We start from the raw sequence: 15,803 nt of genomic DNA on the forward strand, positions 1-15,803 counted from the left end.
GGAGTATTAAACTAGATCTAATTTTATTTCGTTATTATTAAGAGTAAAATAATTAAATAGATTAATTGTATTTAGTTGGGAAGTGCTAAAACAGATGGTCAGAATGGGGAGAGAAAAAACAATTTTTTGCGCGGAAAGCCCTTCAAAAGCGCTGGTCTTTAATTTTTGCCCCTCAAATTGTTGGTATTTAATTTTTGTCCTTCGTCTAAAAATTCATGAGTTCCGGATTCAAACTCCACCTTAAGGTAGAGTTTGAACCTTATAAGGCAGAGTTGGCCAAAGTCTGCCTGGCAAGCCTCTGCCTTAAGGCCTAGCTTTTGCCCGAATAGGCCTAATTTTGGGTAAAAGTTTGTCTTAAAACAAATCTCTGCCTTAAGGCCTAGCTTTTGCCCGAATAAATTTAATTTTGCTACAAACGTCTGTCTTGCGATTTTTTTTTTATTGAGCTAGAATTTGAACCCAGAATCTCGGAGTATTAGACGAAGGACTAAAATTAAAGACCAATAATTTGAGGGACAAAAATTAAAGACCAGTGCCTTTGAAGGGCAATCGGGCAAATGACCAGAGAAAAAAAGGATGGCACTTGTCGACATGAAAAAATCATGTTTGAGATTAATAGCATAAAATAATGAAATAATATTACACTATATTATATTATATTGTAGTTATTGATTTGATTTAAATTCTTAATGTGAGACTTGAGGCAGTGGACCAAAAAGAACAAGTAGGCGTTTGGCCATAGAAACCAAAAATAATTTTACTTTTTTTTTTTTTTTTTTTTTTTTGAAGTTGGAGTTGTAGTTGAACTTGTGTTTGGCCAAAGTTTTTGTAAATAATATTTGATCGTTGAAATGTACTTTTTCTAAAGAAAATATGATTTATAGTCCCAAATTCTAAAAATTGGCAAAATCATCCAAAGCAATTAATAATCATAACCAATGCGTAAACAATGCCCCATCAACCCCACCTTTCACTTGTACTCCATACAAAACCCAACAAGAACTAAACCAAGTAGCGGTAAAAATAAACACTTTGAAAAACTTTTATAAAAACAGCTGTAAAAATAAACACTTTGAGGGTCCTTTTTCTATAAATAAAACTTTTAGGACCTGTTTGGAAAGTCATCCAGGTAATTGGAATTGGGTGTAAATGTAATTACACAGTTTGGCCTCTTTGTTTGACCAAGTAATTACACAGTTAAGTGAAAATTGAGTGTAATTGAGAGGGTGTAATTACACCCTGTAATTACAAGGTTACTTTTTAGTTTGTTTCTTTTTTGTTTATTTTAATTTCTTTTTATTTTTTATTTATTTTTTATTTCTATTATTTTAATTTTTAATTTTTTTATTTCTATTATTTTAATTTCGTTTTTATTTTTTACTTTTTAATTATTTTTATTTTTATATTATTTATTTTTCATTTTCTTTTTTCTCATTCCCAACCTTTACTTCTTGTGTTTCCATGTAATTGCTCGTATTTTATTTTTATTTTATTTATTTAGCATAACCATGTTATTTTTCTAATTTTTAAACTACGCCTCTTAATATTGGAAAGAATGAGTCATTAACAAACTTGACATAGAACGAGTGATGTTATTAAAGTAGAATTTCGTTGTGAATAAGGTAATAAACTTATATTTTCCCTTTCTTTTGAATTATTTACTTAAAGTTACGTTGAAACTTACTTATGTAATGTTGAAATTCGACATAAGAGTATTATGTTAAACTTTTTCTTTTGGATTTTGAATTTAGGTTATATTTTCAATTTTAAGTTATTTGCTTTCACATTGCATGTTGTTTATTTTTCACTTACATTTAATGGATTTTTGGTGTCAAACATTTGAATAATATTATGGCATTATATTTATAAATATGTTTTTGTCAAATATCCAATCCATGACTTTCTCACAAAAAAAGTCTTCTTTTAAGTTTTATAATTAATTAAAATTAAATATTATTAATTGAAAAAATATATACCAATTATTTTTTACAATATCAGTTTCAAATATATGATTATTAATTAATATATTATCAAGAAACAATGTGTTATTAAATAACTAATTTAATATCATTTATAAAGGCAAATATTTTTTATATATTAATTTTAAATTTTTATTATTAAATTTTATTTTTAAATTAAACTAACTGTGTAATTACACTTGTGCAACCAAACAACACGCTTGTAATTACATTATGACAAATAAACAGGTCGTTATAATTACACTATTGTTTAATTACTAGGCTGTGTAGTTACTAGGTACTACCCTAGTAATTACACCAATTCTAATTGCCAGGTGGCTTTCCAAACAGGCCCTTAGGGTAAAATTTGAAACAACAAAACAAAAGTAACGGTTCAAAACAGAAAATGAAAAAAGTGAAAAATAACATTTTGGTTGCTTTTAAATTTCAAATATAACTTCAACTTCAAGTTGTATTTGAAATTTTTATGATCAAACACTAATTTTAAAAAAAAATGAAAAAAAATCCGAAAAAAGTGAATAGTTCTCGTAAACGGGTTTTACAAAACAATAAAATGCAGAATCCTTCAACAACGTTAATTTCACGAAAATGGGATATACATGAGACCACCTTGCAGCAGCAGAGTATAGTTTTTTACACGCACTATCTGAGAATGACCAAGTTGTCTAGAAACATGTGAGAAAAACAGTCCTATAAATGACAAAAACACTAGTAAGTAAAATTAACGCACAAGATTTTCATGGATGATATATAAATTGTTTAACTCTCTGTTGTCGTGTGGCCACGTACTTTACGCTAAAAGGTCTCCTCTAATTTTAATAAAAGTTGACTGAGCCATCAGCTCATTTGACTTTCACACGTTGCCAATGTAAAAGATACTCCTTCCGTCTCATATTATTTGTCCACTTTTTCCGTTACACGCCTTTTAAGAAATTCATAAATAAAAATATATTTTTACAACATTAACCTCGTCTCTATTCAATTGATTATACTCTAATCAATATTTGTTACTTTAAAATACAATTAGTCTTAAGGTTAAAATATAAAAACTTTAATTAATTCTATCTTGATTTTGTAAATGGACAAGTATTTTGAGACGGATATTTTTAATAATGTAGATAAGTAATATGGGAAGGAGGAAGTATATATACATTAATGTAATTTTATCCACTATAGCAGATAAGTTTATCATATTTTTGGAGCACTGACTGTACTTATTCTTTAATAAAGTTTACTAATTTCATTTGTTTTATATGAGATGAATCATTGCAGCTTGCAATTTTTTTTATATTTTAATTTTAGTATGTAAAATTTAAACTTACCATAATATTAGACTAATATAGCATAAGTTGACTGAGTCGTCGTTTCATGAGTGCAACACAAGTCAAACTCTTCAATGACTATTTCATTCTAGTCCACTCAAGTAGTACACATATGCGGCTTACTTCCACTGTGATGCACATTTTTTTTTTGTCTCAATCTAAAATATCTTTTTTTTTTTGTTGGTTTTACATTTACCTTCAATTTTCTTACAAAGAAAAAAACTCATTCTTCACGGGAGTTAATGCATTTCTAATATCCTACTATCAAAAGTGACGATAAAACTCACTCTTAAGTTGAACAGTGAAAATTCAACTCCTTGAGAAGTTAAATTTATCAACATTTTTCTACGCATTTGCATTTAAATACAGATTGAGCTTTAACAATGTGGTGGAAGAAATTTAACAAAGAAAGAAATTGGAGTATACTCGCATTTGACACTGGCTTGAGTGGAACTGTGGAAGTAGACTACATTAAATTTAGTCAAGTTGCTTTGGTTGCGAAATTATTACTCATTCGTCCTATTTAAACTATATCTAATTTAATTTCGTTATTTAGAGTAAAAAATTAATAGGCAGAAATTGAAAAGATAGAATAGCGCGCGCCTGTCAAGAGGTAAAATCAAGTTTGAAATTAATAGCATAAAATAATGAAGTAGTAGTATTTACATTATTTATATTTATTGATTTGATATGAATATCGGATAAATTTTTATTGGCCCAGAATAAAAAGAAGAAGGTGGAACTCTCTGAAGTGAGACTTGGCTCGAGGCATTCGAACAAGTCAACAACATTAATTTCATGAAAATGGCATGAGACCACCTTGCAGCACCAGAGTATTTATTTACACCCACTAGCTGAGAATGACCAAATTGTCTATAGACACGTGAGGTGAAACATTGCTATAAATGACACGTGTCGCCACGTACTTGGCGCTAAAAGATCTTCTATGGCCGCATATGGCTTCCAATTATAGTACAAGTTGACTGAAATCATCAGCTCATCTGACTTTCAATACATAAGATTTGACTAACACCCGTTGACACGTAAAAAAATACTATGTAGATTACTACTATAATTCTATCCTTTATAAATAGACGAGTTATTATAGTACAAGTTGACTGAATCATCAGCTCATCTGACTTTCAATACATAAGATTTGACTAACACCCGTTGACACGTAAAAAAAATACTATGTAGATTACTACTATAATTCTATCTTTTATAAATAGACGAGTTATTCAGTACTCCTTCCATCCCAATTTATGTGATGTAGTTTGACTGAATATGAAGTTTAAGAAATAAAGGAAGACTTTTGAATTTTGTGATCTAAAATAAGTTAAATTTGTGCGGTTATAAATAATCTCGTTAAGCGTAAAAGATAAAGGTTAAAGTTAAATTGTCGCCAAATAAGAAATATGTCATTCTTTTTTAGATTAACTAAAAAGAAAAATGTGTCATATAAATTGGGACACAAGGAGTATTAGATTACTAACTTCACTTATTCTTTGTTAAAGTTTACAAATTTCATTTGCACGGAACAGGCAGCACATTTACGTTTTATATGATATGATAGCTTGCGAATTCTTTTATATATATATATATATATATATATATAATAGAAGTTAAAATTATCATAGCAATATACTACTTTACTAATATAGGATAAGTTGACTAAGTCGTCGTCTGATGAATCATGAGTTCATCACAAGTCAAACTCTTCAATGGCTATTCATTCTTGTTCACTCAAATAGTACACATATGCGGCTAACTTCCACTGTGATGGACCACTTTTTACGTCTCAATCAAAATATGTTTTTGTTTTTTTGGTTCTCTAATTACATTCAATTTTCTTAAAACAAAAAAACTCACTCTTTAGCCGAGAATAATTGACACTACTTACACACGACGTTCACTTTTCATGCACTTACTGCATCCCACTAACATATGTACGAACGGTCAGATCTAGCAGTCACCCGAATCTTAACTCAGTGATCAAAGGAGTTCAAAATTTACTTTGAGGTAAGTTAAACAGACTTCTTATGATTTACACCTACCCTGAAATTTAAACCCTCACCTCCTATTATTAATGACCATTAGGTTACACCCTTTGCGTTTTCCTTTAATGTTTAATGTATAAAGTTTTCCGTCAATGTTTACTGTATAAAGTATTCTACTACTGTTACAGGCTCACAACCATTTTTTTCTCTCTTTTTAGATTCTTTGGACTAATCTATCGACTGTACTAACATCCTACGCCAAACCCTCCAGATAGGTCTCTGCATACAATTTTCCCCTCTTCGCAAATGGTAGCAATGCCAGTAGCTTTGTCAAAGAAGGATAATTTCTCGTTCACAAATAGTTACTCCAATAATTATTCCAACCCAAATACACTCGGGCAATGTTGGATGTAGCCTATTGCTGCGAGTAACAATAATTTAGACACAGAATCATAAATATATAGGTGAAAAACAACAAAATTAAGTAATAGATTCTAAACCCATAATATCAAAACTAGAGTGAGTTCACTGATAAGAATTTTAAAGGTTGAACCCATTGAGTTAAAATCACGGGTTCACCTCTGCACAATGGGGCTACAAAACCTGATTCCCCATATGTACATATTAATCATATCCTCAATAGTTGTAAGCCAAAACATCTAGCAGCAACAAAGAACGAGGCAGTTATATGTGAAGCTGGTTTGCTTGAATCGTTTTGAATACTTGTTTAGAGAACAATTATACAAGGAGATACCTATTATTTTGTACACCAAAAATGTAATGACGAGTTAAACTGATAATATCCCCGCATCTAACCAGTTCTATTTCTATAACCAAACCAAAAAAAAAGTATAGTTGACTATAACACGTAGAAGATGTCAAGCTAAGTCTATTGGAACCTACAACTCATATGCAATATCCAAAGCACGTTTCTGCTGAAGAATCTGAGTGTTGTCTTCAAATTAGTCATCATCTTCCGAATCTGTATTAGAAGGGGAAAGAACAATACAAGCAGTTCAAAAAGGATCCTGAAAACCTCAAATGCTGAAAGTTGGAAAAGACCATTTAAACCATACAAGTTGACTCTGAATTCCTTTTGGATACAACCAAAAAAAGCTAAAAGGATTTTTTTTTTAATTTTCTATGAAAAAAAAAATACTACTTTGATAAACCTGAGCCAGACAGTTAAAAGGAAGCAGGTGTTGGTGTTGCAACTACTAAAGAATTTACTACAACAAAAGATTTCATAGATCTCTACTTTCTCTACGGTGCACCATCAGGTTCTTGATTGTGTAGATGATTGGGTGACCTTTAAAGAACCATATTTTGGTCTAGGGTTCTCTAATTTTTGGTATCCTCCTTTTATAGGGGGATTTTCCTAACATTAATAAAGTTATTTACCTTATAAAAAAAATCATCAAATGTAGAATGTGCTTCTGTCAAAAATCCAGAAAAAGAATGACTACTACAAATTTGTTCATAATAATAATTTATGGCCCAAAGCCAGTTTATAAAACTATACACAACTCAATAAAAAAAGGTCAGAATTCAGTAAACTTCGCCGCTCAATTCGTTATAAACATGTAAAAAAGGTGAAACAAACGAGACAAGTCTTCATCAGTTTAACATCTACGAGAAAACATCTGCAGCATGGAAAAGTACTTTGATTACTCATTTCATGCTTGTCTTATAGTATTAATCATTTATTTATTTATTTTTTGGTTGGAACAGACTAACAAAGGAAAAAGGCGTAGCAATATATATCAGCACAAATCAACAACAGTGTACCTGTGCTAAATTCAAAATGACAGCTAAGATGCTTACCAGATCTTATATCTTCCCCAACTTGCCCTCTATTTTTCAACTGTCTCATGATCATTGAACATATGAGAATCCACCAATAAATGTGGAACACAAGTAGCGTCAAGAGCATTGTGTTGAAGACGTAGTATATCATTGTATCATATGCCTCTGACAACTTCAAGACCTCACACAGATAATAGCTGGGAAGTGAAACACATTGGACTAGTTAGAAGAAACCAGAAAAGGGGAACAATATCATATGAGTAGAAAGTCTGATAATGTCAACCTTGAGGATCGTATGACCCAAAATGGAAAGAATATCAGCCTAAGTATAACCCAAGAGACAGCAAAACAACCAAATAGTACACTAGCTCCAAGCTCCTTCTCTGAATATTTAAAAACTTTGGCAGCTTCAAGAAAGACATCACTTGCATCATGTAATGCAAGAATAACTATCCCAATCCGAAAGAAGCTACAGAGGTCAAAACACATCAAATTAATACACAAACTGAAGCAGATAAAAACTACTCCATTCTTCTAATATGCAGGCAGCATCCGAAAATTATTGCATTTGCTAATTATTTTCCTCGAGTGTTAGTGAAATTACACTGAGTTAAAAATTTCATCAACAACACCAAGAAGTCTGACAAGGTTTTTGACAGATAATTCCAGAATAGCAAGTTTTCAACTAGGAGAATTACCTCCACTGGAGGGATTATAACATAAATGATTCTTTCATTTAATGACAACGAACTTCACAAAATGACTTAATAGATTCAAGGGAAATCCTTACCTATAAAGAGTCTCAAGAGATTATATGATGATTAGAAATCAGCAAAATTATAATTCGGAAGAGGGAACCAAGGCATGCATGGCATGACCCATTACAAAACCAGGTTTCCTAAATCTGTTATCGAGTTCTCTTGACATCAACAAATTAAGCAAAAATATGGAAATGATAGGCGTCAAGGTTGGTCAATTTTCTTGAATACGTCAGATGAATTCAAAATGGACCCTCAGGAATAACCATTATCGATTCCACTCACAAACTTCAGCACTAATTTGGGACCTCTTTTTTTAGGTATATAGGAGCAGGGCTGAATTTAGGTAGAAAGTTCGGGGCACGTGAACCCATGGTCTCTTCATAAAACTAAGTTTTTTATGTATAGATTTTCTCCAATTGGTATAATATTATCTACTGGAACTTATGCTACAAGAAGGATAAATAGTGCACTTGGTTGAAGGTCGAGTTATTTACCTAGAGGACTAGGGATCAATTCCCACTTAACACATTTTTTCCTTCCTTTTTTAGTGGTGAACCCATGTTCTAAAAATTCTACATTCGCCTCTGTATGGGAGAATAATAACCTTCTGATCAACCATTGAGGCAAAAGTACTAATTGTATCTGCAAGACTTAGTTACAAACACGACCAACTTGGGGAGATGGGGCAATCATTTATCTATCTTTTTTAGCTCAATAGCAACCATTTCATTATTTTATTGTCTAGACGGCATATTAATATCCTTGTGCAGGATTATAAAGATGGTACTACTGGCTAAGTCAAATTTGACCAAAAGGTCAGGAGCCGTTTAAGTGCTTGTGCATAAATGAATCTACTATGACAAAGTGGTAAAACATCAGAATATAGAAGAAAGGGACCAATTGAGCATCCTCATTTCACAGAAAATCTCAGCCAAGAAAAAAGGTAGCAAACATCAATTAACAAAAACATGAAAATACACATTTTCTATTTCTTATACACATTACATGATCTGAATCCAATTTAAATTGATAATTGTATATGTCTTTATCTATGAATATGCAAATTAATATTATCACCATAATGGGCATCTAACTGTTCTTCCTTTGGCAATAAATGTTGTATACTCTACTTACATTCTAATTTTTTTAGCCTCTTCTATATCTCAAACCAGGTCTTAAAGTTTAAAATCTTCTTTGACCTAGCATCCCTTCCCCCCACCATCAACTGAAAATAAAAGGAAAAAGTTATCTCTTGAAATATGCCGAAGAATGTCTACGTTCTGTGGTTCAATGAATATGAAAACTCCAAGCACATTTAAATTCCTATTTGTATTGCACCCACCATAGGCATAGAGACCATAAAAGTGTTGCTAACATCATACATAAATCATGTCCCTATTTTCATGTTAAGATAGGGTGCACGTCCAAAAAAAGATAATGAAAGGAGGAAAATGATAATTAAAAAATAAAAGGTAAACCACTGGTGAAGTAAACTGTACCTTGAAATATATGAGCATGAAATCAGAAAAACTGTGACAATGTGATGGGACATCATTACAGCAAAGTCTTTCCGTCGCGTTTCCCAAACAAGGAGGGCAGCAATGGAATAGGTGTAGAACCCACATTGGCACATATAGATAAGTTTGATTCCAACCCTAAAATGAGAAATGAACATAGAATGTTAGATTCTATCAACCGCCATGTGAACCTTTTATTAAGAGGCCTAAAAAATTAAAGTTGCCTGTAAGACTTATCCTTTTCTGTGAAGCAAGTATGAAGTGTAATAAATGTTCGTGAAGCAAGTATAAAGGGCAGCCCAGTGTACTAAGCTCCCGCTATGCGCGGGGTCCGGGGAAGGGCCGGACCACAAGGGTCTATTGTACGCAGCCTTACCTTGCATTTCTGCAAGAGGCTGTTTCCGCGGCTTGAACCCGTGACCTCCTGGTCACATGGCAGCAACTTTACCGGTTACTCCAAGGCTCCCCTTTTCGTGAAGCAAGTATGAAGTTTAATAAATGTTGCTGACAGTTCTAATGATTCTCACAGAAAGCAAAACTTTGGGTGCATTACGAGTTTTAATTCTCAAATATAGAAACATGGATTTGCATTTCTAGTTGAACTTCACTCTACACTGAATTTAATGCATTCAAATGACTGCAACAAAGGTATACATGTTTTATCAGAAAAGAAGTCTTGCCTAGACAATAATCACCTTAAGAAGCCCTATTTTTTTTTTCCAATTTGTTCAACTAAAATGGTGGTGATATCCTACTAGAAGCAGCGTTTGGTGAGTTCCCCTCAGCCAATGGCATGCTTACTGCGAAGTATGAGCGAATAGAACGGCTGCTTAGGCAATTAGACTTTCAGGAAGATTCTGAACGAGATTGGCATCGTGAAGGCATTCCGATAGAAGAAAGAAAGATATAAGGAGATGTCAACAAGAGAGGAAGCCCACATGCTCCAGGCATCCAGTGCTATTTTCTCAGGTGATGATGCACGTTCTGGTCGCACAAGGTAAAGAAAAATGATACTTCAGCTGTAGCATGGGGAAATGAAACAAAAGGAGTGGAAATAGGTGAAGACAGAAGCAGCAACGAGTTAAGAAGAAGAAGAAGAGAAGGACGAGGAGGATCTGCAATACTTCTACCCCAAAATAAGGTGTTAAAGGGCCTTTGAAATATATTACAACCATTGATCACAAATCCTAGTGTATAGAATTTACCCGCAATTTTGCTTTCTATTAGAATATACATATATACACACACAATAACAATGATGTCTCAGTCCCAAACAAGTTGGGGTCAGCGATATGAATCCTTACTCCATTAAAACTCATCTCATGCCAATACTATGCAAATAGAAATTAAAAGTATTAGAAGTTCTCCATATTTTCTAGATATATAAATCTCTCAAATGCTAAACCACTCCTAAAAAGCATATAGCCCTCTGAATGCTTGCAGGTAGAACCGCTTAAGTGCTAGACAAGATACATACTGGTAACAATTAAGTAAACACATGTAGCCGATGGATGTTGCAAATAGAACCTATCAAGTACTAGACAAGATACGCACTGGTAACAATTAAGCAAAACAGCATCGACTATGTACAAGAAGTATTTTGAGTGGATGCTTCATGCATCAAATAATTATGACACGAACAAGTTGACAGACGAGAATTTCAATTCATGATCAAAATACCCTAACCATACTTATATTAACTTCGAAAGATCATCTATGGGTTAGGAACCAAAAGGTTTCTAATTTTTGTGTTGTATTACCACCAAAGGAGAAATCATCAGTGCCACACACTCCTAAATGTAAGAAGACCACAGGACTTGAGGAAAGATTTCTGACAGTAGGGTGGAAAAATAAGATTTTTTTACTTTTTCTTTTTCCCAAAATCCTCAGAAAAGCAATACACTTGGTATAGGAGGCAAGAAGATACTGCAAAACTTACGAAATGCAACTCCCATTGTGAGGCTCAATGGTGGGAACTTAATGCGGAGTAAGAAATAAAACATACATCGGCTTATTGAATCCCAATTTATGAACTTAGCAACAGATTAGCACTAAATATACTATTTTGAATTGATTAAGTATAGCCAGCAAATAACCATCAGGGGTTGGCCTGGTGGCAATTGGCTTGAGCCTTGGGGTGCTCCCTTTCAAGGTCTCAAGTTCGAAACCCACTGGGTGCAAACAATTTCTGAGGGTCATCGGACTGGGTAAAACCCTGAATTACCCGTGGTGTACTTGCGGGAAACTCCTTGCCGAGGGCCTGTGCACCCCTGGGATTAGTCGGGGCTCAAAGAGCCTCGGACACCCGGTGCTTAATCAAAAAAAAAAAAGTATAGCCAGCAATTCTGTTGGCTCAATTATTTAAAGTAAAAACCCAATTTTAGTTTTATACAGATATTACATGTTGACTGCCATGTGTCATAAACTAGGTCATAGAACAATCAGGATGTGATACTCACGATAGATCTTGATTTGGCCAGCCCCTGAAATATTGCTTAACATCTAGGAACCATGGCGCATGATAAGCAACTTTTAGCACACAAAACTCAATAGTGGCATAATAAGCAAATTTCCACATGGATTCAGAGCATTTAACAACTTTTCCTCTTGTAGCCTCATCATTCTTCAGATTGGTTGTTCCCAGACGCAGCAACAAAATGGCTAGCCTCTGGAAACAAGGTGAACAAGGAACATAGATATGTCAGAAAGATGGAGTAAAGTAAATGATAACCAAATCTGTCACATAGCTGCCAGTCCATGTAAAAATATCGAGGAAAATTCACTTCAATCTTATAAAAATTCCCCAATTTTCTATCGTCTGAATTCTTCAACATCAGGAAAGCAGTCACTGAATATTAGCTCCTTACAATGACTACTTTCAAGCAGTTAAACTTATATTTTTCTTAATGAGGGTGAAAAGGCAATATTATTATCTTTTTAAGGAACTAATTCATGTTGCATAAAATAATCATGAAACAGGTGAGAGCAGATATAAGCTTAATTGATACACAGGAACAAGCTGGTCCTAACAGAGCACACTCCACTTACTGAATATATTACAAATATTCAGCTAAAAGTCACCTCTCAAAATTGCACAGAAGGGGGAAATCGCCATATCCAAGCAAAGGTAGCACAAAAGAGTTAAATACATTTCACGTTGATGATGCATTAAGCAATTAATACATCACAGGAACTGTATTCATCGTATTCTTCATTATCATATGCAATATATAATTTATATTCATGTCTAATTGTTGCAAATAGAAAATTCCTTGGCCAGTGCGAGTGACTTGACACAATCCTATCAATAAACCCTAGAGAGGGATACATGCTGGTCTTAGTCTGCCAAGGTAGTTACGGTTATGATTCACAAACTGGAGGGGTGTCAGGTGGATACAGATATTTTTCCCGGGGCACCAAAATATGCAATCTTACATGAAAATTTTCATCAGTTTTAAGGACTTAACATTGGAGATTTTATAACTAACTCTAAATCTAATTCAATGTTATTTAACTATTAAATGTTAAAAGTAACTTACGACATAATATGTCAAAAGTATAAAACTTTATGAACCAACTAAAGCTAATCAATAGTCATGATATTAAGACATGGCTAATAATATTTAACAAGTAATGTAGGCTAACATATGGAGTGTCAGTTAATAGTTATACCTGACACAGTAGCTCAACTTTCCCCTTAAAATTGTAATCGGAAAGCAATTAAACTACATATTGGCGAGCTGGCAGATGCTGGTGGAATTGTTGAAGCAGGCATTTGAATGTTTTACAACATTATAGTTGTGCAAAGTTACATCTTATAATGTTGTAATTAAGTCAAAGACTTGTTTGTATTCTCAACTAAAGACATGTACGTCATGTATAGATCAGGTTATGTGGGGGCCATTGAGTACCATAACTGTAAGAACAAGTCCTGGCACCAAGGCATGTGACTTGTCACCCATAAGTCCTAGCCTAAAGATGGCGGCACTAGATAAAAAATATTTGGTAAAGTGGTATAATAATTGCCAAGGAAATGTAATGAATAAATATGTTAGTGAACAGGAATTTAGAAAATTAGAAATAAACAAATTAGAACTAATTTGAATTGTGAAACAGCCTCCCTGTCTTCCGAGATAGGGGTATGGTCTGCGTACACTTTACCCTCCCCAAACCCCACATTATGGGATTCCACTGGGTATGTTGTTGTTGTTGTTGTTGTAGAACTAATTTGAATTGCAGATTAAAAAATTGCATTTTTGCATCTATACGAGAAACTTAAAACAGTTTTTGAGTCTATAATTACTCAATTGTACTTTTTGAATTTCTTTGTCCATAAAGTTGTTTGTGTTTATCGTTTTCTCATTCTTTTTTCTTTTCTTCACGCTTTACTTGCAAATGGCTTTAAACCCCAGTTGACTTAGCGGTTATCTATCCTTTTCCCCTATGACAACACTGGTACATTCAAGAGGATGAAACCTTAAATTTCATTAGCCATTGATACTCAATATTTCCAAATATAGGACACCCCGGAATATTTGCTCTGTTTATTTGGGTGGTTTTTTTTTTTTGGTTTGGGGGGGGGGGGGGGGGGGGGGGTGATGTTAGTAGAGCGGGTCCTCTTCAGGCAAAATATGCTCCTATATTTTGTGTGTGAGACGAGAGAGAGAAGAGGAGTAAAACATAGTTTACATCTCACCTAAAACATATTAATCTATGGGTAGTCTGCAGAATATTCTAGATTTTACTGGAACTACACGATAGTGTACATAGCAGTACATGCAAGAAAACACTCCTCTATGAACCGAGTATCAGTTCTAAAAACCCGAATCACAGCTCAATACAACTAACGTCTATGTGATGACACGAGCCAAAACGACGATGCAACGTGAAACAATAAACATATTTCATATGTGAGATCACTGGCCATTGCACCAAATTACCATTTACGATATGATAGGATGGCAACATCACAGGAGTTTCACATCAATTTCAATGATTATGCATCGCCTTCGCCTAAAGTTTTTTTTATAAAATCTTAAAAGTGTTGTTGTAGCAGTCAATTACGAAGTCTAACAGCTCAAATTCTAATAAAGCTGGCTTAAGAAGATAAATTTCATCTATTAGTCTGGGTGGATTCGAATTGATTCTTTAATTTCTATTATATTCAACTACTTAATGGTAATGAAAGTTCAAGAACTGTAATCAAAGAAACCCCAATTCAGTTCAGTCGTTTAAAATTCATTGAAATAAATAAACTTACCTTCCTTTCTTTACAATGTGGTTTGTAATCCATCAACAGTTACTATCCCAACAAGGTTACAAGGTGAATGTTTACAAATTGTGTCTAGGTTTACAAGGCCAATAACTAATCATTGAGAAAGTTAATGCTGGCTCATACAAATTGCACCAGAACCTCAAAAAAATCACAAAAATCACAAAATCCAATATAATTCAATCTTAATTAAACCTAAATTTTTTTTCCATCAGGATGTCCTACAAATAGCTTCGCCCAGACAAACATATCAGGAGATTAAATACATGTCCATATTGTTATTAAGTTATTCAATCAATTAACAACAATCTAGGATCTATTATAAGGAGATTAAGGGAACGGGACATTCGTTTTTCTTGGTTGAATGTATGTGACGTCCATTTTACCTTAGCTCTTTTTAGGCAATCCAATACAGTAGTTAATGAGAATCTTGACCCATGTTTTCATTACACGAGTCAAACCAAGATTGAGTACACAACACTCAAATTAAATAATTAAAGAGCCAATAAAACAAGGCTCGCTAGAAGCATTTAAAGAGGTACATTTTCCAAACCAAAAATAAACATCAGTTATCACCACAAGAAGTTGTCAAGAAAAAAAGAAAGCTTACACGAAAGATGAATCTGTCAAGGAATAATCTGACAAGGACGAAACCAAAAGCGAAATAGATGGCATAGAGCAAATGAGAAGCACTAGGGCTAGCACTGTTCGCCCAAATCGAGTCCATAATAGATGACTACAACTCTCAATTTCGAAATGAGAACAACATCTATCTAAATCGGTTACGAATTAAACAAGAATTCGCCCACCACAATGCCAAGTTCCAATACGGGTCGGACTTCCGGGTTGGAGAGAACCGGATTTGAGGATAGTAACGAAATAGGAAAGAAGGGGCGATGGTGGAGATCTTGTGAATGGCGGGGTGAGTTTTAGGAGTATTATTATTGTAGAACTTTCCCTTAAGTTGTGGTGGCACCTTCTTGTCACATAGCACTCCGGAAGCAAGCCTCCATTTCATCCACCCTGCCCCAATACGATGTGTGACATCATCGTCAATCTCCCCGCTGCCTTGCATAATAGAAAAACGACGATGCAACGTGAAACAATAAACATATTTCATATGTGAGATCACTGGCCATTGCACCAAAT

At 33.7% G+C, this 15,803-nt stretch overlaps 1 protein-coding gene across 1 annotated transcript; it reads right to left on the reverse strand.

Annotated features, from left to right (window-relative positions):
* Positions 1-5,982: 5,982 nt before the first annotated feature.
* LOC132599053 (ceramide synthase LOH2) lies at positions 5,983-15,718 on the reverse strand. Its single transcript, XM_060312276.1, has 6 exons — positions 15,265-15,718; positions 11,842-12,050; positions 9,365-9,520; positions 7,388-7,573; positions 7,123-7,301; positions 5,983-6,280 (listed from the first exon to the last, which is right to left on the reverse strand). Exons 1-6 carry the CDS (start codon positions 15,379-15,381, stop codon positions 6,261-6,263), a joined length of 867 nt encoding a protein of 288 aa, XP_060168259.1. The 5' UTR covers positions 15,382-15,718; the 3' UTR covers positions 5,983-6,260.
* Between the last annotated feature and the right edge of the window lie 85 nt (positions 15,719-15,803).

The sequence above is a fragment of the Lycium barbarum genome, chromosome 6 (assembly GCF_019175385.1).
Source record: "Lycium barbarum isolate Lr01 chromosome 6, ASM1917538v2, whole genome shotgun sequence".
Taxonomy (NCBI): Eukaryota; Viridiplantae; Streptophyta; class Magnoliopsida; order Solanales; family Solanaceae; genus Lycium; species Lycium barbarum.

Excerpts from the sequence above, each read along its gene's own strand:
- LOC132599053 (XM_060312276.1), bottom strand. The coding sequence starts at position 15,381 with ATGGACTCGATTTGGGCGAACAGTGCTAGCCCTAGTGCTTCTCATTTG. Across the intron at positions 7,302-7,387 it reads TGGGTCATACGATCCTCAAG|CTATTATCTGTGTGAGGTCT; the intron begins GTTGACATTATC and ends TTCACTTCCCAG. Across the intron at positions 6,281-7,122 it reads TGGGGAAGATATAAGATCTG|ATTCGGAAGATGATGACTAA; the intron begins GTAAGCATCTTA and ends CTTCTAATACAG.